The 25,911-nt window shown below is 48.9% G+C and overlaps 1 protein-coding gene across 1 annotated transcript in view; it reads right to left on the bottom strand.

The window, feature by feature from the left end:
• Positions 1-25,911, bottom strand: part of MYO7B (myosin VIIB) — an 83,318-nt gene that overhangs the window by 49,323 nt on the left and 8,084 nt on the right. The window contains exons 3-15 of the mRNA XM_011363680.2: positions 25,453-25,605; positions 23,808-23,992; positions 21,287-21,408; positions 17,206-17,348; positions 16,375-16,488; positions 14,889-15,042; positions 13,201-13,277; positions 11,786-11,905; positions 11,345-11,487; positions 8,700-8,910; positions 7,855-7,990; positions 3,693-3,856; positions 1,688-1,825 (exon numbers count right to left, since the gene is read on the bottom strand). Coding sequence (XP_011361982.1) covers positions 1,688-1,825; positions 3,693-3,856; positions 7,855-7,990; positions 8,700-8,910; positions 11,345-11,487; positions 11,786-11,905; positions 13,201-13,277; positions 14,889-15,042; positions 16,375-16,488; positions 17,206-17,348; positions 21,287-21,408; positions 23,808-23,992; positions 25,453-25,605 — 1,860 coding nt within the window. The remainder of the gene's footprint in view (positions 1-1,687; positions 1,826-3,692; positions 3,857-7,854; positions 7,991-8,699; positions 8,911-11,344; positions 11,488-11,785; positions 11,906-13,200; positions 13,278-14,888; positions 15,043-16,374; positions 16,489-17,205; positions 17,349-21,286; positions 21,409-23,807; positions 23,993-25,452; positions 25,606-25,911) is intronic.

Here is a 25,911-nt window from a genome sequence, read left to right as displayed (position 1 = left end):
ATGGGAGAATGAACAAGTGCTCGGTGTGATTAAAATTCCTTTCTGAAGAAATTTGGTCGAAGTCGCCGAAAAGTTCTGAAAGTGTTTCCAAGGAGATAAAAGTTGGTAGCAGAAACTGTGACATTTACAACGCCACGAAATACTTCTGTCCTTTACCAGATGTACAAAGTACTGTGAATAAAAAAGTTATTTGCATGTGCCCTGTTTGAAATATTTTTAAGTGCCCTAAAACAGTGATCCCAAAGAACAGTGCTTCCTTCTGGCCCTGTGGCATTCCCAGCACTGGGCTTCCCACACTCAAGTGGAAAGAAGAAATACTTTTCCTACTCAGACCCAGGAAATATTCCAGCCAGCTTAGTCTCTCCCTGCCCTGGGAGATGGCTGTGGCGTCAGAGAGCAATCTGGGCTTGATGCTTTGCACAGGGGTGCTGGGTCTCAGTTGAGATCCCAAGACTGCATGGCATGGCCTCTAGAGAGCCCCCTCAGCTTTCCAACCATCAGGGATTTCTGGGCATAAGGGCACACCCTCCAATCTGGCAAGCCCACCAGCAGGCAGTTACCTACCAGAAATGCTAAGGGTCCCAGAGGCAACTGCCCACGGGGTCCACGGCCACACAGCTGTTAGTCTGAGGCAACCTGCTAGCTCCCACTTACTGAGTATTTCTCCTTTACTGTTAACAGCAGCCCTACATACTGGGGTACTTAGCTTCAATTTGAAGATGAGGTGCCTGAGTCTCAGGGCCACACTCCTAAGTAGCTGAACTAGGGTTCAAACCCGAGCCTGTTTGGTCCCTCAGCCTGGGCTTTACCAACATCCAAACAGCATCTACCAAACTGAGGACCTGAGCACCAGTCTCAGGCCCCACCCACCTGCCCTGCAGCTCCAAAGGGTTGGAGTGTGGGCGGGGCAGGAGGGCCTCTGGGAGCATAGTGCTTATCTAACATCCGGGTACTCTGCCTACCAAGATGATACATTCCGGATTTCCTAGGACTTCAATTTCATGTCATTTTCTTCTTTTCAAAAAGGCACTTTATTTTATATAACATACTTTTCCCTTATAAGATTTTTTGAATCATTCAATCTCCTTTCGGATGGCCTCTCCCAGTTTTGGGAGTCCTATACTTGCAGCGGTTGGGTGAGATTATCAAGCCCACATTCGGCAGGTCCTGGGCAGGTAGCAGGCTTCCACCCGACCCCACACAGGTGCAGATAAAGCCGCTAACAAGGGCGACCAGGAGTTGACATCAGCATCTAAAATCATAATACAGGTTGTTGCCCCTTGGTGAGTGTCATTTACATATGCAGATGTGCCAGAAGTATCAAGTACAATCCTTGCTGCCCCCTACAGGCAGATGCTATTCTAACTTTACGGAAGAGAGGAGCACCTGGGCAAATAGCAGGACTGAGACAATTGAGTCTTTTGTTTCTCCTGGGGCTGGCGCCTGGAGATATCACCTCCCTGTAAGTTTCGTCTGGGTGATCCAAGCCCTGCAGGTCATTGACCTGCGAATGACCTGAACTGGTCACCTTACCTCAGTGTCCCATCTATAAATGGGGGCAGATAACAGCTCTAATGCTGGCCAGGCCCTGGTGAAGGGAGTGACAGGACCCTAGATGCCATCAGACTCATCAACTAACAGCCTCCCCTACCCCCGTCCATGTGAGCCCCCAGCCTCCCCTCATTACCAGCGGCTTCTTGTACTCATTGGGTTTGATGCAGCGGATAAAGTAGGGCTGGCAGTTGGTCAGGATTTTCATCAGCTGGTCCAAGGACTGCTTGAACTGGCCTGCTAAGGTGGCAGGTTGCCTGCCGGAGTCTGCAGACTGTAGGCAGAAACACAAGGCACAAGTGGAGGGGCTGGGGAGTATGGCCCGGGGCATGGCTGACAATGAAAGTTTTTGCCAAAGTCCCACAGGTGGGCAAGCTTCATACATTCATCCAACACAGATTTCCCAAGTTCCAACCATTTGCAGATCCTCAGCTGGATACTGGAGGACCCAGAGGAGAGTAAGATGGGGCAACTGCTTCCTGTCTAGAGGTGATATCTCCCAAGTGGGATGCACAAGACGATGCACCAGGGTGAGAAGAGTATGTTAGCACTGTCGAGATTCACTTTTACCTCTCCTTTCTATATTTTCAGTTTTTGTATAGGTTTTATATGCTTTTATGAATGTTTCACCCTGTATTGTTTGCATTATAGTAAATGTATATCGTTCTCAAATAAATGTATCAACTTATGGATGCAAGGGGGTGAGAAGTCCAAGAACTTGAGCAGTATGTGTTTTGTGCAATACTGATCTTGGGCTATGCTTCATGTTCAAACCTTCCCAAGGTCAAATGCCCCGAGCAAAGGTATGTGCTGCCAGATTGCATCAGTCTGGAGACACAAAAAAATGCAATCACTGGTTTGTAAAATCATGTGCATTTCCTTCCACTCACATCCTGTTTCCTGAGACATTCAGGACATGTTCTGGAGACCTGCAGGGCCAGGAGGAGGCTGTTCTCTGGCCTTAGCTGCCAGAGTCTAGCCTGGCTGCTTGAAAGTGGAGGGTGTAACCTGGCTCTACCTGATCCCAGACCTGGGCAATTCCTGCACATATACCACACACATATACACACACCCCGCAAAATCCTCAGGGCTCCTTGGTGCCTCCCAGGGCCCCCGCTGCACATGGTCTTGGGCATGGAGGCCCTAGGAGCTCCTGCAGAAGCGGAGAGTGAGTGATAAAAGGTCAAGGGCACTTCAGTGTGGCCAGTGCTGAATTCGTGGCCCAAGGGGAGAGAGAAGGCCTTCTACCTGGTCTCTCAGTTCCTTAGCATTCATCTAGCTCCATATCCTGAAGTAGAGGTGGGGAAGCTCCTCATCAGAGGATTTACAGGGCTTTTCTAGAACAATCACTGTTAATGAGTGCAGGCATGGGAGAGGGAGTGATGGGGGGCAAGGGGTGGGCAGACACTCACGCTGCCAGGAAATCCTAGGCTGCCCTAAGGAGTACCACGGGCTCTCTGCTGCCCACCCCCCTGGCCAGCAACATTTAGTGTTACCACAGTCACACCACACAAACATACACACACCTAGTACACACACACCACATACTACAAAACACACACATATAATAACACCCACATCACGCACACACCAGACATACCACACACACACACTGCACAAAACACACCCACACTCACATATCATTCACACACACTCCATGGGTACCGTACCCACACCACACACATACCACACATTCACCCCACACCCTACAAATACACATATATAATACATGTATATCACTATCACACATACCACACATACCACATACCCATCTCCACATCCACACACACCACAGACCCACACATACCACAACAAAACACCCACACATAACCATAGATACCATCCACACAGAGAGTACACAGAACACATACACACAGACCAATATGAAAACATAATAGTAACAAAAGCAGATGTGCCCTGGCAAGATTACCACACACACAGAAGCAGGCACATTCATGTGCACCTGTCCCCTCACCCCTGCCCATGTGGCAATAGCAACATGTCACTCTTATTTTCATTCTCTCTGTGCCTAGAATGAGAAACCCAGACCCCAGGCGACAAATTTTCCCTGCACAGGCATGTCTGGCCCCAGAGGCCCTAGGGGCTGCGAGACACTGGAAAGGAACACCATGGGGGCCTACCTTGAAGAACTGGCTTCCCGCCTTCCCCCGGAGGATGGTCCCATGGCCCAGCTTAGTGTCTGCTGACTCCAACTTAAAGATCTCCTTCAAGAACTTGTTTTGAGAGGAGTGGACCAGAGTGAGGATATCTGTGCTCAGCACATCTCGATTCTTCTCCAAGAAGCCTGTGGGGAAAGCAGAGCCCGCCTACTAGCCCAACTCATCCTTGACCGTGACCCACAGGGGGAGGGGACCCTGGACATACCAGGAGGCTCCAGGAGCCCCCACTGAAGCCATTCTATTCACCCCTCCCTCAGTCTCCCAATCCAGCCAACAGAGATGCCTGTACCCAGGCACGGCACTCACTGTCTTCAAGTCAGGTCACATTGACAGCTAAACTCCTTAACCTTGCAACTCGCCATTCCTTTGGCTAAGCTGCCGCTATTCCTTCTGCCTGAATGTCTCTGATGGCTTCCTACCCCTCGTCTGCCTACTCAGCCCCTCTCTGTCCCACACAGTCCCCGGGCACCCGAGTGCCCTTCCTAAAAGCGCACACTGCTGTGTCATTCCTAATTGATCCCTTTCTCTGATCCTCTGTTGCCAGTGAATGTCTTCTTCCTCATCTTCTTTCTCATCTCCTGAAGGCCCCACAGCCCTGCACTCCCCTAGCACCCGATTGCCCCGAGGAGGTCTCCATTCTTCCGCACCTCAGGCCTCCACAAGCTGTTCTGGCACCCTCTTTCCTTTCAACCCACTCAGGCCAACTCCTGCTCAGTTTTCAAGACCAGCTCAAGCATTATCCACTCCAGGAGGCTCTCTTGGCCTGCAGGTGAGGTGAGGGACCCTCCTCGGGGCTCTTGCTTCTTCCTGTGAAGTCTTATTCCTGTGCCCTTTGCTCAGTTCAGAGGACTTGCCATCTCCTCCACCAGCCACAACATTCCCTGGATGCAGGTCCAGGGGCACCGCAGACAGGAGTGAGTCCATTCCCCTCAACCTCTCCCTAGTCATAGCTATCACCACAACTGCCAATGTACTGCGAACTGCCACAGCAGATGACATGTCCATGGTGATAGGTCTGAGGGGTTGCATTAGGGTTCTGGCCCACAAAATTTCTGGGTGACTTTGGGCAAGTCTGATTTAGGCAACTGCTTACTTATATGAAGGAGCTTTAAAAAAAAGAAAAGAAGGAAAAGGAGGAAGTGAAGAAGTCCCTCTCACCCCCAATTCTTGAAAATCTGGCAGTCTGGTAGTGTCCAGGGAGCTTGCAATCTGGAGAGGAATGCATGTCACTCCTGCCGTCCCCCTGAGCCCCGAGGCAGTTCTGGGAGAGTCTGTGTAACCAGCCTCCCTCAGTTGGCCAGTCTGTGCAGGAATGGCCACTTTAAAACCCCCTATGAAACCAGCAAGGGGGTGGTAGTTACATTGTTCTTCCTTGAAGCGCAATATGAAGGAAAGAAAGAAATTAAACACTGCTTGCAGTATTGACTCCAAGGATGGGAAGGTGACTTGTGGATTATAAGGTCCTTAGGACGAATTTCGTAGTAAGTTTAAACTGCACAGGTCTGGGAAATGAACGTGTGCCCTCAGGCTGTGTGTGTGTGTGTGTGTGTGTGTGTGTGTGTGTGTGTGAGAGAGAGAGAGAGAGAGAGAGAGAGAGAGAGAGAGAGCGAGCGCACAAGCAAAAATGTGTGTGTAACTCACTAAGGAGACCCCAAGAGCCTGGGAGCCCCGAGGCCCCTCTATTAGCCCTGCTCTGGGGTCTTAGAAGGTTTTGCTAGGGCCAGGGGCGCCTCCAGCCTGAAGACTGAGCCTCTAAAAATTGGGGAAAACAATATTATGGGCTGAGTTGTGTCCCCCCTCAAAATCCATATGTTGAAGTCCTAACCCCCAGTACCTCAGAATGTGACTATATGTGGAGATATAACCTTTAAAGAGGTGATTGAGTTAAAATGAGGTTAGTAGGATGGGTCCCAATCCAAGTGACTGGTGTCCTACAGGAAGAGATTAGGACACAAACACGCACAGAGGCGGTAAAGATGCCAGGAGATGCCATCTACAAGGAGAGAGGACTCAAAGGAACTAGACCTGCTGACATCTTGGCCTTATACTTCCAGCCTTCAGACTGTGAGTAGTAAATTTCTGTACCTGTCTGTGGAACTTTGCCATGGCAGCCCTGGGCAATTAACACAGGCATGGATCTAGGGAGTGCAAGACATCACTCCTCCACTCTCATCATGGGCAAGAATGGACTCGCCCTAAAGTTAGGCACAGAATCACACTATGAAGGCACTGAAGCTGGGCTAGATGAGGGTCAGGCACCAGCTGAAGGGCTACACTCCTGGGACTCCTAGGATTGACCTTACACAAGCACAGCCCTAACTTTCCTCTGCCACTCTGCTTCCCTTTAATCACCCCACTTTTAGTGCAATGCTCTGTGAATACCTGCCCAGCCTGGTGAGAGGCCTGGGGAGACTGAGTCAAGGGTGGGAGAAGGGCAGGGAGCCTGTTTCCCCTACCTCTGCCTCAGGTGCCTGTGAGAGTAAGAAGGTTGCACCAGGAGCTCTAGGGGTGCCACACGACCCTCACAGAGCTGGGAATAATGAGAGCCAGTACGTGCTGCTTTGTCTCTCCAGTTGAACAGTGCGACTTTAAAGTTTTAGTTAAACAGACTAGAGCACATTCTCATTTTTCCATACGAGCCACGAAAAGTGACACTATAGCTGCCTGCCCATTTTCCTGACCACAGCCTAACAATGGCCACCTTTCTCACTTTTTTAAGTACACCAATAGGTTGATCACCTCATGCCCTTGTTTCTCCAATCAAAATCATGCCTGACTCTACTTCAACATGTATAAAAATTAATTCAAAATGGACCAAAGACCTAAATGTAAAAGTTAAAACTATAAAACTCTTAGAAGAAAACATAGGGGTAAATCTTGAGTTGGATAATGTTTTTTGTTATGACACCAAAAGCATGAGCAACAAAAGAAAAATAGGTAAGTTGGACTTCATCAAAATTAAAACTTTTGTGCTTCAAGGGACACTATCAAGAAAGTGAAAAGATAACCCACAGAAAAACATACTTACAAATTATATATCTGATAAGGTACTTATATTTAAAATGCGTAAAGCCCTCTTACAACTCAACAATAAAAAGACAACCCAATTATAACATGGGCAGAGGATCTGAAAGGAAATTTCTCCAAAGAGGATATACAATGGCCAATAAACACACAAAAAGTTGTTCACCATCTTTAGGCATCAGGGAAACACAAATCACATTGAGATGCCACTTTAAACCTACTAGGGTGGCTATAATCAAAAAGACAGACAATAACATGCATTAGTGTGGATGTAGAGAAATTGGAACCTTTATACATTGGTAGTGGGAATGTAAAATGGTGCAGCCACTTAGGGAAACAGTTTGGTGGTTATTAAAAAAGTTAAACATAGAATTACCATATGAACCAGAAATTCTTCTCCTAGGGGTATACTCTAAAGAAGCGAAAACATACATCCACATAAAAACTTGTACATGAGTGTATAAGTTTTATTCAGCATTATTCATATAGCAGCATTATTCATAATACCTTAAAAGTGGAAACAACCCAAATGTCTATCAACTGATGAAGGGATAAACAAAACGTAGTATATTCACATAGTGCAATATTATGCTGCAGTATAAAGAAATGAAGTCCTGACACATGCTACAACATGAACGAACCTTGAAAACCTGATGCTAAGTGAAAGAAGTTTGTCACATATACCACATATTCAGATGAAATGTCCAGAACAGGCAAATCCATACAAACAGAAGTGAGTGGTTGCCAGGTGCTGGGGAGGGTTGTGGGGAAATGAGGAATGACTGCTAATGGGAGTCACCCTTTTCTGAGTGAAAATGTTCTAAATTGTGGCAACAGTTACACAGCTCTGTAAATATACTAAAAATCATTGAGTTTTACACTTTAAATGGGTAAATTACATGATATGTAAATTATATCTCAAAAGAGCTGTTACCAAAAAGCAAAACAAAACAAAACAAAACATGCCTGGTTCATTCCATTCCCTCTGTCCCATTGCTAGCCCTGCAAAATGACCTAACTTTCTCAGCCTCCTTTCTGTGGCCTCCCTGGAACCTGATCCAGATTTGTAGGAAGAGGGTGTGGGAGGAGCTACACCTACCTTCTGCCTGGTAGTACACCTCACCAGCAAAGTGGGCAATGCCAAATCTGGCATCGTGGATGTTTTTGGGCTGCAGGAAGGCCTTGTTGTTGGCATGGACACTGTTCAGTTTTTGCACCATCGTGATATCTGTCCCCTGGAAGAACAAAGACACCCTATAGATTGAGGTTCCAGAGCCCAGCCACAGTGAGGTCAGCTGGCACACTCACAGGGCTTAGGGACTCCCTCATGGACCTAAAGCAACTGGGCTCAGAATGACCGAGAGCCTTTCTACAGACAGGAAACTGACATTCAAGTGTTGGTAACTTGTCACAGTAAATGAAGGCCAGGTTGGAGCAGACCTTCACCACCAGCTCTGTGTCTCCACCCTGCTCTACGATTGTCCAGGTACTTCATCCAGCCCTGGCTTCCCCCTTGTCTGGATTCAGAGCTCCTACTGACTGCATTTGAGAGTCTATCTCCCCAAGGACAGGCAGAATCCCCTGCGGATGAGAATAAAAGCATTTCCTTCTCTTGCACCCTCGGCAGCCTTTAGCCCATGGGTGATTAGTAAGTCCCCTCTTGGGTTGTGTTCTTGAATCTAAGTAATTAATGACAGATATCATTCTGCTGGAGAGCAGGAGTGAGGGTAGACTCAGGAAGACTTCCTGCAGGTGGTGGGCCTGAGGAAGGCCTTGAGGGAGAGGAGCTCTGGTGGGAGATGAGCTGAGGCTGGTCTGTTTATTTCTAGCAGAGGTTTCAGCAACCCCAGAATAAGTAGGCCACCCCAGGGGAGTTTTTCAACCTTGAGGAAGACACCTATGTGTGGGGTCTCCACCTGAAGGTCACTGGGCCCAGGGATGCACCTGTGGGAACCGGCTCTCTTCATCCAGGAGGGAGATGATGCTCATGGGCTTGAGGGCTAGCAGATCCAGTATAGGCCGATTGTCTGTGTAGTGAATGAAATCCCAGGCGATGCTCTCAGAGTGGTACTCCTCTTGCTCCATTGTGAACACATGCTGCACAAAGAACTGCTGCAAGTGCTCATTGGCGAAGTTGATGCAGAGCTGCTCAAAGCTGTGGGGGCAACACCGCCACCAGGGGTGGAACAGGGTCAGCTCAGTCCCTTCTGCAGCTGGCAGGAACCACGAGGTCCCCAGCCATTTGCAGACAGCCACACACATATATGCCCATGGATGCACATCCTCATTCACATGGAACCCCTGTGTGCATGCTGATGTAAACCCTCCCTCTTCTCTCTGCCTCTACCACCATTACCTCACCTCCTCTGCCCCACGGCAAACAGACTAAGAGAAAGGAAAAAGCTCATCATACCATCAAAATCTGCCTTTGGCTCCTTACCAGTCTCCTACAGGGTCCTCTGCTGGGCCTGCCTATCACAACACAAAGATAATCCTTAGTGGATCAGGTGTCCTTCAGCAGCCCAGCCCCACAGGCAAGTGGCCTTGGCATTGGAAGGAGCTTCTGGAGATCCAGTATTGGCTGCCGGGCTCCTCTACATCAAACAGATACACTCCTTAACCCCGCCCTAATCCTCCAACCTGCTCTTCCTCCTGAGTTCCCCATCTTGGGAGATGATCCCACCACAAGTTACCCCTGGCTCAAGTCAGAAACCAAGGAGTCATGCTTAACCTCTCTCCCTCCTCCCCACTTTCAATCAGTTGCCAATGTCCGGTCCATGCTCTCTCCAACACAGCACCTTGACCTCTTCTTTTCACTCCCATTGCTACAACCCTTGTATAGGTCACCTTCATTGCTCACCTGGAGCATGGTGCTGGCCTCCAAAAGCCTCTCTCTCGTCCCTCAGTCCTTTTCCACCCACCACTAGAGGGAGCTTTCTGACATGCAGGTCCCAGCACGCTCTCCTGGCTGCTTCAATCCTTCTGGGATTCCCACTATTTTCAGGATCCAGACAGACAGTGACACAGTAGAAAGTCTGCCTCTATCCCAGGAAATGACTCCAGGCCACTCTGGACTTCCCACAACATGCTATGAAAGCGCCCAGTTCTTTCCAGTCTCTGAGTCTTCACACATTTGCTGCTGCTCCTCTCTTTCCTCATGACCTGGCTTGCTCTGCTATGCCCTGGATCTCAATTACACATTTCTGCCTCAGAGTGGGTTGCCCATTTATGCAGAACCTCATCATACCTGAGACCGGTTGTTCAATGTCTGTTAACACAAGAGGAGAGGGCACAGGTCAACTATGTTCTCACCTCCCAACACACTGCCTGGAGAGAGCTCAGCGGGCCCTTGCAGAAGGCATGGCTGAGTGGGTGACTGGGTGCTGGGTGATGCAGCACTTGTCTTTCACCAGGTCCCCAGAGTTCAGCCCCGTCACAAACCCAGCTCGTGCCTCTTTCAGGGAGGGGTCCTCGCATAAATGTCTAGATTCTCCACAAACAACTATTTGTGCTCTTCTAAGCTTTCTAAAGTGTGCTTGGTCTGCTCAACTGTCCTTCTCGGGGACAGAAACCAATGGTCTGGATCACATTTGAGTTTACTGTGCCTTAGAGTTCCCATCGTACTCGGCCTAGTTCTGCCAGCCTGCCCCATGCTATCTGCCCCACTTACCCAGCTGGTCCTGGGAGCCCACGATCCCAGTGTGCTTGCATTGGGGATGGCTTGTATTTTGACAATCCTGGCTCTCCAAGGGTCACTCTCAAACTTCATGTGGAGATAAGGTCTTGGGCAGGGGCATGTATAGGCCTTGGCTCCACAACAGTGCCCAGAGGGCTCTACTTCTTGGAACCAGAGCTAGGTTTGGTCCTGTCAAGCCCTTTAATGAGCCAGGCTCACCTGGGTAAACCAGATTGCATCTAAGATGCTTTCTGCTTACTCATCCCAGTCCTCATTTTCCTCATATGTCCTCCTTCTGCCATTGGATAATGCACCAGAACATCAATTGTCCTTATCTGGCTCCACTGCCTGGCTCCCTTCACCATCCTTGTCTCCTCTCGCCCCATTACAGTTATGGCCGGGTGTCACTTCAGCTCTTCAGCCTACAGTCAAGGGTGCTGGGACACCGGGTCAGAGGTGTCCTGCTATGCCTTACTCCCACCAAACTCAAAAGTCTGGGATAATCCACAAACCCGCCACCTTCCCTCTAATACCCAGTATGATATACTACCTAAAGATGCAGCTGGATCGATGTTACTGATTTCCATTTTCACTCTAACCTCAATAATTTACTCAGATTCATGAGGAGAGCAGATGGCTCAAGAAGGGTGACAAATGCTGGCTCTTCAGATGCTTTTAGCTATGTGACCTTCTCCAGGCATATTGTAGGTGCCGAGAGACAGGCACAGACCATCCTCCTGCAGAAAGACTCAGGCCTGCCGAGTGGACTCGCCCTGGCATCTGTGAGAAGAAGTGAGAGGCCCCTGCTCCCTGTCCCGTGGGGGAAGAATGGCTACTTTTTAGCTTGCTCAGTTAGAGAGGATTTAAGCTTATCTTCCATTTTCTGAAAGCAGGTGAACTGATATCTTCATACCTATTGTTCTGGAAATTTTCAAAGCCAAATATGTCAAGGAGGCCAATGGCCCTTCGCACATTTTTAGGGTCCTGGGCAGGTGGAGTGAAAATCGCAGCATTGATCTTCTTGACAATCCATAGGAAGAGGTGCCCATAGATGCCCTGAGGAGACATGAGGTAAAGCCTCGGGTTTGAAGCACAAGAGGAAGGCTTCCCCTTTCTCCAGGTTCACCCAGAAATGCTGGACTCACACTGGATCTCACAAACCCACTGTAGCGTATCATTCCTACTTGAAAGGCAAGAAGCCAAACCCAGAGTGGCTAGAAAGCCCACAATCACTAGGCAGGTGACTGGCAGAGTCCGGCCTTGCCCGGCTGTCTCTGCTTTTTCCCGCTCTCCACCAACAGGCAAGGAGCCATGTTCAGTGAGTAGAGCTTGGGCCCCTTCTCCAGTACTGCACCTTGACGAAGGCATCCCTCCGGTCTGTAGCCTGGGCGATGTTCAGAGGCCTGCTGACAAACTCCCCACGGATGATGATGGAGTGCTTGATCAGACAGTCCTGGAGTGCCTGGTGCTTTACCTTGGAAGGCAAGTGGACAGCTGACAGAGCAGGGCCCAGCTCTGGGACTCTGACGTGCTTGTGCTATATCTTGTTCCCTCTCATGACTAAACACCTTATGCCCAAGGCCTGAGAATGGGAGATGCCTGTGGCTAGGGCCAGACCAGATGGGGACCAGAGCAAGGTCCTGGGCGGGCCCTGAGTGAGGGTCAGTTTGAACACTGGGGTGTCAGAGCATTCAGGAAGGATGCCCTGTGCGGGAAGGCAGGCCCTGTACATACTGGCTGCTTGGTCGACCAGCCCCGTGCTGGTCTCCTCGGGGCTGGAAAGGGGCTGGCACCACCAGATGGACCTTTGACAACAATGGGCAGGGAGGGCTTTGAGGCCAGGCCACTGGCGCATGGATATGCCCCAACCAAAATCACTCCTGCCTAGAAACCGAAGGCCTAAAGGAGCAGGACGAATCTAGATGGGCCTGGCCTCCACCATGCAGGGAAGTCTGAGCTGGCAAAAATCCAAGTTTCTAAGAACCCTGATCCAAATTAAGAACGTGATCAGCAAAATGTGCTTAATATAACTGCTTTTACCTTTCTCTTCTCCTCTCCCCTCCCTTCCCCCCTTCCCATCCTCTCCTCTCCTCCCCTCCGCTCCCCTCCCCTCTCTTCTCCTTCTCTCTCTCTCTCTCTCTCTCTCTCTCTCTCTCTCTCTCTCCTGATTTTATTACTTTCCCACCATAATTGCCCATGGGGTGTGATGTGGAGGACATCGCAATGTTCCAAATGCAAAGATATTTCCCTGCCTGGTGCCTGCAGTTCTTCCTCTGAGTAGAGGCTCTTTTTCTCTCTGGAGGACCCTGGTGGCTAATGGCGTGAGCACAATCCACTTCCCCAGAACAGCATGGCTCATGGGGAAGCCCTGGGGATGAGGATGAGGGCAGGGACATTTGATAGAAGGTAGGGAAGGTCCAGATAGGAGCTAGGGAAGGTCCAGTGTAATTATGGCCATTGGGTTAGGTGGTGAGTGGGGAGAGCTTGGTGATGGGTGGAGTGGAGAGAACCTGCTGAGTGAAGGCCACTGAAGAGCTGGAGTAATCAGGGAAACCGGAAGAAACTGTTAAAGCCAGACATCATTTTGCTACTTTGTTCATGGTTAGCTCACACTGCCTTGCCCTGGTTCTGGGAGCCTGGGAGAGGGGTGGGAAGAAGGAGTAGGAGCCTGGGAAGGGTTATGAGAATCAGAGGTTGAGGTTCTGTCAGCCCAAGTCTCTGTGTCCCCCTCACAAAAATGAAAGCTGGCAGACACAACAGCCAGGCTACCTCCAATAATTTCATCACAGTGGGAAAGGCAGGCGTCTCCATCACATCGGAGGAATCCAGGTTCTCGAAGACCGCAGCTGCAGGGAGAAGTAACTCTGAGTGGCAAAATGGCCTGCAGTGCTGGGACAGAGACCCCAGTAAGGTAAGGGCTGAGCCTGGGGCAGGCCTTGTCTCTGAGGCACTGTCTCTCCCAGACCCCACACTGGGAGCCAGTGTCCTAGGTGATTATCAGCCTTTAGCCGTGGCCACTGGCCACTTTCTGTCTGCTCTGCTCAGTGAGACTAGGGCCTAGGGTAAAGGGAAGTTTGAAGAAATGCGGGCTTGTTTGGGAGGAGGATTTGGGGGCCGGGGCTGCCTCTTAAGGAAAGAGATAAGCCATCAGGCCCCTTCAACCTCTCTGTTGTCCATAGAAACCTGGCATTCGTATGTTCATTCAGTCAAATAAGCAATTATGAGCAGAGCGCCATTGTAAGCTGGGCCCAGCCCTATGACAAGTCTCTGGGCTGGCCTCCCTAGTTCAAGTTCCTCCTCATTAAGTCAACCTCCACTTTAGGGCCACCAGGATGCAGGGAGGAGGGACTATTGTTTCTGCATTTTTTTTTAACTTAAAAAAAATTATACAATAAAACATACAGATAAAAAAATGCATAAAACCCAAAGCCATGTCATAATGAATGATTATTGAGTCAACACTGTGTAACCACTACAAAAGTGAAAATAAAGAGCCTCACCAGCGCCCAAAGGCCAATAATGTCCTTCCCTGCTGAGACTGTATTCCTCTTTACTAGGTGACCACTCTCCCAACTTTCGTGGAAATCACTTTGTTTTTCTTTATCTTTTTACTACCTACATATCAATCCCTAATCAACCTTTAGTTTTACTAGTTTTTAAACTTTGTGTAGGTGCGATCTAATTGTCTGAATTCTTTTGTGCCTTGGCTTCATTTCCTCAACATCACATTTATAATATTCTTCCACATCCTGACACCCCCTGCTTGTCAGCATCCACCTTTCACTAGCAGAAATGCCGGGTTTCGTTGATAAAAACCCAAATAAAATCACATGGTCACCTGCCACAACTCATTTGGAGTAGATTTCCTTATAGGGTGTGAGACAGTGGTCTAAGCTCATGTTTTTTCACATGGATACCCAATTGCTGCAGAAAAGTCTATCTTTTCCTTACCGCTCTGTGAATCGGTATCTTTCCTGAGTTCTAGAGCCAGCCGTAATCTCTTCAAATACTGCCTGTGCCCCATTCATTTTCTTTTCTTTCAGGACTCCAGTTCAATGTATGCTACATCTTCTCACTGTATCCTCTAGGCTAGGTGCTTGGGAGCTAACAGGACTCCTTAATCCCCAGACCACCTGGATACTTGCAAACTGGTTTGCAAGTTTGTGCAAGGTTTTGTTTATTCTGGTTCACCCTTACTCTGAGGGGGTATCCCTTTGGGTCCCAGATAAAAGTGGGAGTTTCACCTTTAGAAGGCCCTAAGCCTTGACATCTTCCCTTTAACCCCACAAAGCCTCCAAAATCATAGCTAAAACTTTTAATGTATTTTTCCAGGACAGGGTTAGACCACATTACTTCAGTGAGCTCTTTAGGTGAGAATCCTGAGAGATTTCTTCCTCCTCCAGCCCCGGCCCCCCTACTCTTCCACCCCAGGGAGTGCAGTTTTGGGGAAACATTACCCATAAACTCCACATTCCCCAGATGGAGAATGGCTGCCAGCAGCTTGCTGAGGTCCCAGTTCTCAGCGTCGGAGAACATGAGGATTTTCAAGGCCGAGCGCACATGGGCGTAGTCCTTGGCATCATTGAGCCCCTCGCAGGAGGTGCAGTTCCCCTGCAGGATGGAGAACCTCAGCTTTCCAGGGGCCACCCAAAGCCTCCCGTCCTCCATGCAGGGCCAACAAGGCATAGAAGCCTCAGAGACTCAGCCACAGGCCCTGATAAGTAACATTTCATACCTTCTGGGTAGACCCTGAATGGACCATGGGGAGGCCTAAGCTCAGAAAACACATCAAAGTACCTCCAGAGGCAGAGCCAAAGCCATAGACAGCGTGCTGGCCTCTGCAGTTAGTGCTGGTACTTGGTAGTTGTGTGGCCTTGGCCAAGTCATTTAGCATCTCTGAGCCTCAATCTGTCATCCTTCCACAGTAATGACTGCTTCACCCTCTCTGGGAAGTAGCACGGACTCCCTTAACAAACTCTTCCCAAGCCTCACCATATGCCAGGCTCAGTGCTACTGCTGCGAGTCCTGGCCCCTGCCCTGGGTGCCAGGCATGGAGGAAGGGCAGGCAGGAAGCAGATGACAGTCTCATAGACTGTTAAAGGTGCCAAGACTAAAGGTGGGGGCAGCCTGCTGGCAAATGGGATAAGGCTTCCAGGAGGAGAGGTCTGAGCTGGCCTCACATGCTGAGCTTCAAGGCAGTGTAGGGGAAGAGGGAGGTCTAGGCAGAGAACAGCTGAAGCTAGGTGGGAGGTGGGAGCCTGGAGACAGGGTTACAAGGAGATGTGGTTAGTGGGGAGGTGGGAGATCTGAGATGGTGGGATCTGGAGGAACTTGGAAACCATGCTACAGGGCCACAGGGAGCCCCTGAGGAATTGTCATCTGTCTAGAGGGTGGATAATAAAGTGTGGGTCAAGCCTGTGGGGCTGGTGGTAAATTAGGTGAGAGAGGGAACCCAGGGTCCTGCAGTGGTCCAAGCAAGAGCTAAGGAAGGCCTTGAGGCAGTGAACACAGGAGAGAGGGCTAGCAGCAGATAGATTCAAGAGGTGAAACTCAATTGTTCCCTTGTTAGCAAAAGAGCAGATGGCCCCTTTTGCAGGCGGGGGTTGGCAGTGGGGGCCTAAGGTCCTTGCTCTCTTGGAGTTCAAGTTCTAGGGACACCTACGGGATGGCGATTTGAATGAAATCGGGAAAGAAGAGGTGTGGAGAAGACTGTCCATGACCTGCTGGGTGACCAGGAGCCTTTAGTTCATTGGGACCAAAGGAAGGTAGATTTGTGAGGAAAGACCATGAGTTCAGCGAGAAATAAGAAAGCAGGACGGGGCTGGGAGGGGCAGAGCCAGGACAGGTTGTGCGGGAGAGGGGCGGAGCAGGGAAATGCTGAGAGAGGAGGGGAGGGAGGCGGGACACCTAGTGAAGAGGGGGGGCGGGGTGGGCGGGCCTCACGGTGGTCAGGTAGTGGTACTCGGAGGGCGTCCTCAGGCCCAGCAGCTCCTTCTCCTCGACGCTCATTCCAAGGAGCATGCAATAGAAAATGTGGAAGTTCCTCTCCTCCGGGGCCTGGCGGGGAAGGCGGTCCAGAGCACTTGTAAACAATTCCCTGAGGCTGCGGGGCCTCAGACTCTTGCCCCCAATCCTGTCCTGGCTTCTGCTCCAAGGCCTCTCAGCTAGGTGTGGCTTTGGCATTGACCCGAGGGACAGCCTACCTGGTCACCGTTCTCATTCTGCCCACCCCCGCACCCCCAGGCTGGCTCATCCCGCAGCCCTGTGCTGAGACCACCCCTCGCACCCCCACCCGCTCCCGGCTTAGTGAACCCATCTCTCCCAGGGCGCTTCTCTGCAACCCCGAAGGCATCCTCCCTAAAGTCAAAAGCTAGGGAGTGATGTCGAGATACAGACTCTCAGCTGGGGACTGGCCCAGCCTCAGAATTAATTCCAGTAGAGGTAAGGAGTAGTAGGCACCAAAGAATGAAGAAAATTATATGGGTGGAAAATTCAGAACAGAAAATCCTATCATTCCTTTTCCTTGAATAATGGGCAAGGACCATCATTATCCAATTCTTGGGGTCCTTGGCCCATCTCAGGGTAAGACCGGGGTTCAGTGGCAGCAAGTGAAGACCTATAGGGGTTTGTGGAGGTCCTGGAGGTGGGGGAGGGAAAAAGGGGTGAGAGCGATTGAAGGGGGCATCTCTTGGAAACCTCTCCAATCCTCTGACTCCCCATCCTGAGGCAGATGGAAGTTGCCCCCAGGACCAGCACATCAGATGGAGGCCTCACCTGCCGGCAGACCCGGGACTTCTCCAGGAGAAACTGCTTGATGCGTGCACCCTCGATCGCCCCGCTGGTGTTAAAGTAGATGTCGACATACTTCCCGAAGCGGCTAGAGTTGTCGTTTCTGATCGTCTTGGCATTTCCGAAGGCTGAGGGCCAGCGAGTGATGCCCATGATGGGAGCAGAGAGGAGAAAGTGTACTTTTAGCGGGAAGGCTTCTCAGAGGTGGTGGCAGAGCCCAGAAATAAGAAGGGGTAGGATTGCACTGGACAGTGGTGGCATCCAAGGGTATGCTAAGAGGAAGGCAAAGTGCAAGTAAAGGTTTGGAGGTCAGTTAAGTATGAGGTGTGCTCGCAGATTAGGAAATTCAGCTGTAGCACAGAAAATAGGAGGAAGGCAGTGGAAAATAGACAGAACTTGTTAGTAAGTGGGGCTCAGTAGCACAGAGCCTCGAATGCCAAGCTAAGAAGTTTGGAATTAATTCTGCAAGTGAAAGATGAGGCAAGAAAGCTTCTGAAGGAGTATGGGAGTAGATTTGCATTTTAGAAAGATTCAATCAAGCTTCAGGGCTGAAGGCTGGGTTAGAGAGGGCAAGCTTGCAGGGAAAGTGGCAAGAGCTGGCATGGGCAGGGGCACAGATGAGGAGGTCAGCCCAGGAGGCACTGGTGTTGCAACACCATCCAACATACACTCCATAGAGCTGTTTCTGTAGGCTTTTCTTATGTGGCCCACAGTAAGAAAGATCCTTTGCGTTGTATCCTAGTACATACACACCCCCAACTGCACACATAATTAAAAGAAAATATTCAGTATCAGTTCTTACCAAGAGTGATGTGCTGGGGTATTTTCTAATCCATGCTATTTAATTGGTTCTAAAAAACTTATTTTGTGACCCACTGGTGGGTTGGGACACAGTTTGGAAACACTGTACCACTACACAGCATTAGTCCCACGAACAAAGGGAAAGTTCCTTGGACAAATAGGTTTGGGAAACACGGACTGCAGTGGACAGCAGAGGCTCTGAGGAAGGCTACCATACAGAAGCTTAATGTCATTGAACCCAGTGGATGATCTCTCTCCAAGAATCTGATGCAGGCTTTTTTTTTGACTTTTCGAAGAAAGTGTCAAGATGATTTTTAAATGTATATGGAAAGGTAAGGGACCTAGAGTAGCAAAGTTTGAAAAAGAATGAACTTGGGGGACACATGATATTTGATAGCAAAACTTACTAAAAATCTATAGAATTCAAGACAGTGTGGTATTGGTGAAAGGATAGACAGAGAGAGTAATAGAACAGAATAGAGAATCCAGAAATGGACCCACACATGTACAGTCAATTGACTTTGTGGTAGGTGTTACACTAGGGGCCCTGCCCGGAGTATCCAAAATGAAAAATAGCCTTAAAACAATAGCCTTAACTTAACTGTCAGACCTGACACAATAGCAAGGCGATGACAGGGAAATTCCCCAACACAGGCATGCACAGGACAGGTGGTGTGATCTAGAATTCACCTCTGCTTCATTATATGATCATTATAATAAATTTACATTGTGCTTTTGACCCCCTTATAGACAAACCGAATGCATTATGAGTATACTCATACTCAGAGAGAAAAAGGTTATATAAGACAGCGGTCCCCAACCTTTTTGGCACCAGGGACCAGTGAGCCTATGAGAATCTAATGCCTGATGACTCGAAGTAGAGCTGAGGTGGTGATGCTAGCTAGTGCTGGTGAGCAGCTGCAAATAAAGATGAAGCTTCGTTTACTTGCCCACTGCTCACCCCTGGCTGTGAGGCCCGGTTCCTATCAGGCCACGGACTGGTACTGGTCCATGGCTTGGCAGCTGGGGCCCCCTGATATAAGAAACCTATCTGTCAGTCAAGTCTTGTAAGGGAAGGGCTATGGTGACAGGACGAGGACCAAAGCCTTGTAGGCAGAATAAAAGAGCCTGAAGCAGGAGGCTGACCTCTCTTGGCAGCTCACTCTTTCTTCTGAGAAATAAACTTTTGCTTTCAATAAAACTGACTTGCTTACAAACTGCTGCGTATCTGTCCTCAATTCATTGTCACAGGACGCAAAGAATTGAGGCCCAGGGGTTCCAGGACTCCCCAGAACCGGTAACAATTTTAGACAAAGGTACAAAAGCAGTTCAATGGAGAAAGAACACTCTTTTAGACATATGGAGCTGAAATGATTGGATACCCATATGGAAAGAAGGAAGAATGGAAGGAAGGAAGAATGGAAGGAAGGAAGAAAGGAAGGAAGGAAGAAAGGAAGGAAAAAAGACTCAACTTACACCTTGCGCTATAGAAAAAATGAACACAAAATGGATCATAGACCCGAATTTAGAACCTAAAACTACAAAACATCTAGAAGGAAAGATAGGGAAAAAAGTTTCTGGGTTAGGCAAAGATTTAGATACAACACCAAAAGCATACTGAATAGAAGGAAAGTATGATAAATTGAACTTCATCAAAATCTAAAACTTCTGCCCTACAAAAGACACTGTTAACAAAGTGAAAAGACAATCCACAGACTGGTAAAAAATATTTGCAAAACACCTATCTTATAAGGGACTTGTATCCAGAATACATAATGAACTCTTCTTACAAAATCATTAAGGAGCCAACTATTTCAAAAAATCGGCAAAAGATTTGAAGAGACACTTCACCACAGAAGATATACAGATGGGAAATAAACACATGAAAAGCTGCTCCACATCATTAGCGTGAGGGAAATGTAAGTTAGAACCATGATGAGATAGCATTCTGCACATAACAGAGTGGCAGTCACCTGACAGCACCAAGCGCTGGCACAGATGTGGAACAACTAGACTGCTTTGCTGGTAGGAATGCAGAATGGGGCAGCCACTTTGAAAACTGGCAGTTTCTGACAGTTAAATGGTTCACTTATCATTTAAGCCAACGATTTCACTCCTGCATATTTATTTGGGAGGAAACCATGTATGCAACTGTTGGTAGAGGCTTTATTCATAATCATTAAAAACTACAAACAACCTAAATGTCCTTCAATTGGTGAACAAACTGTAGTACCTCTATGCAATGTAATAAAAGGAATGAAACAAGCAACAACATCACAAATGCATTATGCTAATGAAGTAGCCAGACCCAAAAGACTACAAACTATATGATTTTATTTATATGACCTTCTGAAAAAGATAAAATTGTAGGGGAAAAAAACACAAATCAGTGGTTGCCAGGGGTTGGGGTTGGGAAGATGGTTGACTGCAAAAGGGGCTGAGAGAAGTTTGGGGGGTAATCGGAACATTCTATATCATAATTATGATGGGGGTTAGATGACTTGTATGAGTTTCTCAAAACTCATAAAACTATATATCGAAAAGGTGAATTTTTACTGTATATAAATCATATCTCAATTATAAAGAAAAAGAGAACATGTCGACTAGTGGCTGACAACTTTGGAGCTGAGGTCACACACTCTGGGCCACCTCTGCAGAGGGCCAAGTCAGGGGAGCAATAGGGCCTGGCACCGGGCCTAATGCAGGGCTCCTCTAACTGGTACTTGGCTCAGGCGTGTCCTGTGGGGTTGGCCAAGACCTTGCCAGCTCTGCATCATAGTGTCAGTCTCATCCTGCCCAATTCTGCTCTTTCTTCTCTCCTAAGTGTCCTGCCAGCATCCCATCTTTTCCTGACCATTCCCACTTCCTCCTGCTTCATATTCCACAGGGGTTACCCTTCAATAAATCTTGTGCAGTCCTAACCCTAACTTGGCAACTGCTTCCCAGAGGACCCAAACTGACGTGCCCAGTATTTCCAAACTGATTTCATCTTGGAGCACTTTTTACAAGGAATACTTGTTATGGTCTTGTGGAAAACATACTTAGTGAAAGCTTATAAAGTCATTACTCTTTCTCCTTCATGCTTCCTGGGAGCCCCCACACTACTACCCACCCCCATTCTTTTCTTTCATGTCCTGAAGAATCCTGAGAAGTCACCGAAAGTGTGTGGCCTCTCTGTCTTTCCCCAGAGTCCTCTCCTAGCAGGAAGCTACCAGCCCATGGAGAAGGCCTGGGGAGGGGGCCGGTCCTGACAGTGACTGCTTACCTTCCAGGATGGGGTTGGCCTCCAGGACCTGCTGCTCTATCCATGAATGCTGGCCGCTGATGGTGGCCAGGAATTGAAGGATGAGCTTGGTGGTCTCTGTCTTCCCTGCCCCAGACTCGCCGCTACAGAGGGGATATACAAGAACATCAGTCAATAGAAATATTAGGTTTTTAACACCCCTCAACTCTTCTGCAAACCTACCACAGGCCTGCTTTCTGGGGCGGTTGAACAGGGACTCCCTCTCCCTGTGCAGAAATCCCACCGCACTTGTCCTGAAGTCATCACTGTGATCTCAGACTATCTACATTGTATTTGTTACTGGTGTGTCTGTCTTTTCGATCTTGCTTAGCTGTGAGCCCTGGCAGTCAGGGTTTATCTGGTTCATTCCAGGGTCACAAGCACAGTACTCAGCTAAGTGGTTACAGATGAACGAGCAAAACCAGATGACACAAAGTCTTGTGGTGACATTCTCTCTATGAGCAGAGATTTTATGTTGGCCAAAAGGGAAACTGCACCAGTCTTTAGGAAAGCGATTTGGTATAGGTATCAAAAACTTCAAAATTATCCTGACTTTTGCCTAAAAAAATAATCCTAAAATCAGAAGTTTCTCCACAAAGCTTTCTGCTCACTAAGCATTATTTATTTATCATTGCAATTGTGGAGAATTGGAAGTAACCTAAATGGGGGAAATTAGTTATGGTCCATCCAGCCAGAGAATATTATGCAGCCATTAAAACCAGGTCTACCTAGCGCTTATAGTAACATGGTCAATGCATACTAGTTACAGTTAAGTGACAATTATGGTACTATTCGATGTGATTTTAACTAAGTAGGTAGGAGAAGTCTTTTCTTCCAAAAATGTCTAGCAATTTTTTTCTGAGAACATTTTTCTGAATTTTCTAAAATTTTTATAGTGAATATATATTAATTTCATGGTGAGACACGAAAACTAGTTTTTAAAAATTACTGAGGACATGTAATTAAGTTAGAATATGTACTTGTGTCTAGCACATGCTCAAATTTGCAATGATTAATATTACTTATTATTAATGCTTAAATATTACTTTTGTTTAAATTATTCTTTATTATAAAAATCGTCCAGTATTACAAATGGAGGCAGAATAGTGCAATGTCTTGCTAATGAAATTATGGTCCAAAGGCCTGCAGTGCTGTCATCTGGTTAGAACTGCAGACTCCCAGGCCTCACCCTGCTCTGCTCAGTTGGAATCCACATTTTCACAAGATTCCCAGGGGGTTCCTTCACTTTACAGTTTGCATAATGAACTCCCACAGTCCCATTTCCAGTTTCCACTGGCCAATTTTGTTTCCTTTCCTATACTATTTTGAAGCAAATCTCAGACAAATAATTGTTTCATCTGAAAATGGCAATTTAAAAAAAGTTTTGGTCAAATGTGCCAATGAAGTCGGCCAGACCAACAAGCTTCCACTGAGTTGCAAACTCTCTGTGAGTGCCTGCTGTAAACACAAGTGCACCAAACAACACTGTCATGTGGGGATAGGACACTGCAGGCAGATTGCCGAGGCGACCTGCTTGCTGCCCTGGGGAAAGCAAGGGCAGGAGGAGAAGGCAGTTTGGCTTAGAGTGATCTTCCGTCCATGCAAAGGGTGGAAAATTAGGGTGCTCTACCCTCTTCTCAGGCACCATGTCCTGGAGGTGAGAGGTGGCCTTGTGAGCTTCCTGGCCAGCCTGGGGCTCAGCTCCAGGAGGCCCCTTGCAGCAAAGCCCTGTACTCTCAGGATAGGGGGCAGATTGGGAGCATGCTATGCAGACAGGTAAAACCAGGGGTCAGAACACTAGTGTTAGGTTGGTGTGGGGCACACAACTGGAACACATTAGAACATTGAATGAATGAGTGAATGAATGAATGACTCTACTAGAGCACCAAGCAATGTGCCCTGGAGCCAAATTCCCCCTCTTCCTTCCTGTCTCTCTCATCCTCCCTTCCTTCTGTACCAGGAGGGCCTGTGTAGGAAGCAGAGAGCCCAGGCCAGACAATGACTCTCTAAAGCAGGGTCAGGGCCTGAACAGAGGGAGACACATCCTTTCTGGGCCCCAGTGGCCTGAGAGCTGCCACCTGGAGCCGCTGCTGCCCTGTCCTCACCTGAAGCCTGCTGTGAGGCTTCTTTTTTGAATGAGACCTCACCTGTTTACCCTTAGCACCCCCAAGTGCCTGTGCTGGGTTCCATTTCTAAATTAGCCATCCCCATTCTTCCTTGTCTCAGGAAATAATCACTGAAAGTGGGGGCGGTCTAGGCCCTGGTGATACAGTGGAAAAGCAGGTTCTGAAGGAAGGAAGCCTTAGAAGAACTTTGCAGAGTGGAAGAGCGGCAGGGGCCAGATGCAGGCAAGCCAGATGTTTGCAGTTGCATGGCCCCCCTAAATCACTAGTCCATAGAAAAGATTTAGGAAGAGGGGGTGCTCTCTCCCTTCCAAGATGCTCAGAGGGGTGTCTGGCCTCCCTGCCCCCTGCCCCAGGAACATGGAGAGTCTGTATCCCACCTGATTATACAGCACTGGTCCTTCTTGTTTTTCTTCATGTTGAAGTAGCAGTTGTTGGCAATGGCAAAGATGTGCGGAGGCAGCTCACCCACATGGCGGCTGTAGTACAGCTGCACCTGCTCCAGGGTATAGAGGGGCAGCACCTGGAACGGGTTCATGGCCACCAGGATGGAGCCTGTGTATGTCTGGGGAAGACAGCAGAAGATCAGTGCCCTCCACTCTGAGGGCCAGCACTGCCTGACCCTGACCTTGGCCTTGGGTGCAGCCCCTTGTGAGCTGCAGGAGCAGCTGACTCTGGCAAGAAAGGGAGTCTGATTCTGGCCGGGAGACAAGACACACATCTGCTCAGATCCTTCCTCTGGAAAGATAGGGGTGTTCACCATGAGTAAGAACTTGGAGCAGGGGGCGCATTCACAGGAAGAGTAAACGAGGTGGTTGTTGCTAATGCTTGGCATTCTATCTGGTATTTAGAAGAGGCTTGATACAAATGGGCTATACATATATGGCAGTGTTCACCTGTCTTCCATGGGGCCTCCATGAGACTGGCCAATAGTTACAGTCCCCACTGATCCCTCCTGGGAACCTAGTTCAGGACCACCTGCTCATGTGCAACCCACACACTAGCCCTGCCTGCCCTTGTGGGGGTGGGACAGGGGCAGCCACCTGCCAAGTCACACGATCATCCCTGTCTTAGTCTTCATTTTAGGAGTGAAAAGAATAAGCTCTCTCGCTGCAAGGACTTTGATAACCAGATTTAAAAGAAGGCAAGCATAGGCTTTATGAAAAGAACGAGCTGTGGTCCAGCCTACTATGTTTATCAGTCCTGGGAGCTCCACTACACATTCAGCTGGAGTGGGCTCAGAGGACCCTGTGCCCACCCCTCGCATGGCTGCCTCATTCTCTTCTCTCAGCCTTCCTCCTATTGTGGGTCCCCTGCTCACTCTCTCACTCTTCTGAGCATCCCAGAAGAATGGCTGGTCAAAGACAATCCAGCCACCTCTCCTTATGGTAGGCCCACGTAAGCAGTAACTTTCCCAGGTCACACCCACTTCAGGCAGGGCTGGTGTCAATTTTAAAATACTGCTTGACCTGGAAAAGTCTGCACTGGAATAGAGATATGAGCCTTAGGGCTGAGGTGAACCTCCCATCCACTGCCAGGATTGGGAAAAAGACCTATATCTACCCTCATGGCCCTCTTGGCTGTCACAAGACTCACTTCACGGGAGGGCTGGGTGACCTGGTGACCCTGTCTCTGCCACATGCCTAGGAAGGGAACTTGTGGAAGACTGCCTATCCCCATGGCCTCTGCTCTACTCAGCTATCAGAGGAGGCCTTCTGCTAAGCCACAGATGAAGGGAAGAGGCAGCACTAATTGAGCACCTATTGTGTGCCAGGCACTGAGCTGGCATATTATGTACCAGCTTTCTGCACCCTTGAGGACATTATCACCCTCTCTTTTTCAGGTTAGGGAGCAGAGATGGGGAAATGTTAGGCACTTCGCCCACATCACACAGTAAGGCCGTGAGGATTGAACTGGGTGTTCTTGGCCCCATACCGCCAGCACACGGTGCTCCTCCCCAGCCCGAACATCAGCATGCATGGACCTAGCCCCCTGGGGAAGCCCCATGGGGACACAAGGACTCACGTAGATCTTGTGCCGTTGGTAGCGAATAAGGAGGTTGTGCACCATGCCTGCCTCGTTCAAGTCGCCCAGGCGGATCATGTCATCCACACCCTGGGCCGAGTTGGGGTGCATGGGGCTGAGGGTGCCAAGGTCCTTTGTTTGGATCCAGTGTTCCTGGAACAAAGGGCATCGATGCCTGTGAGAGGCAGCCTCTGCAGGGGCCAACCGACTGCACCTCTCTCCAAGTTTTCATACATCGCTGACCCAGTACCTCTCTCTGGTCAGGGTCAGTCTGTAGCTAAGGTCAAGAGACACCTGGGACAGCACCAGGTCAATCTGTGGCTGAAGTCAGCATGTGTCTAGGGCAAAGCATCCGTGTGCAGCTGAGGACTAGGGCTGAACTGCAGACCAGGGTCAGCGGAGCTTATAGTCACAAGTTATATTTGGCTGTTTGCCATGAGAAGCCTCAGAAATTGTTGA

This window comes from Pteropus vampyrus, unplaced genomic scaffold (assembly GCF_000151845.1).
Source record: "Pteropus vampyrus isolate Shadow unplaced genomic scaffold, Pvam_2.0 Scaffold87, whole genome shotgun sequence".
NCBI classification, from domain to species: Eukaryota; Metazoa; Chordata; class Mammalia; order Chiroptera; family Pteropodidae; genus Pteropus; species Pteropus vampyrus.
The sequence above is the reverse complement of the archived record's forward strand: the minus strand, read 5'-3'. Positions and strand labels throughout refer to the sequence as shown.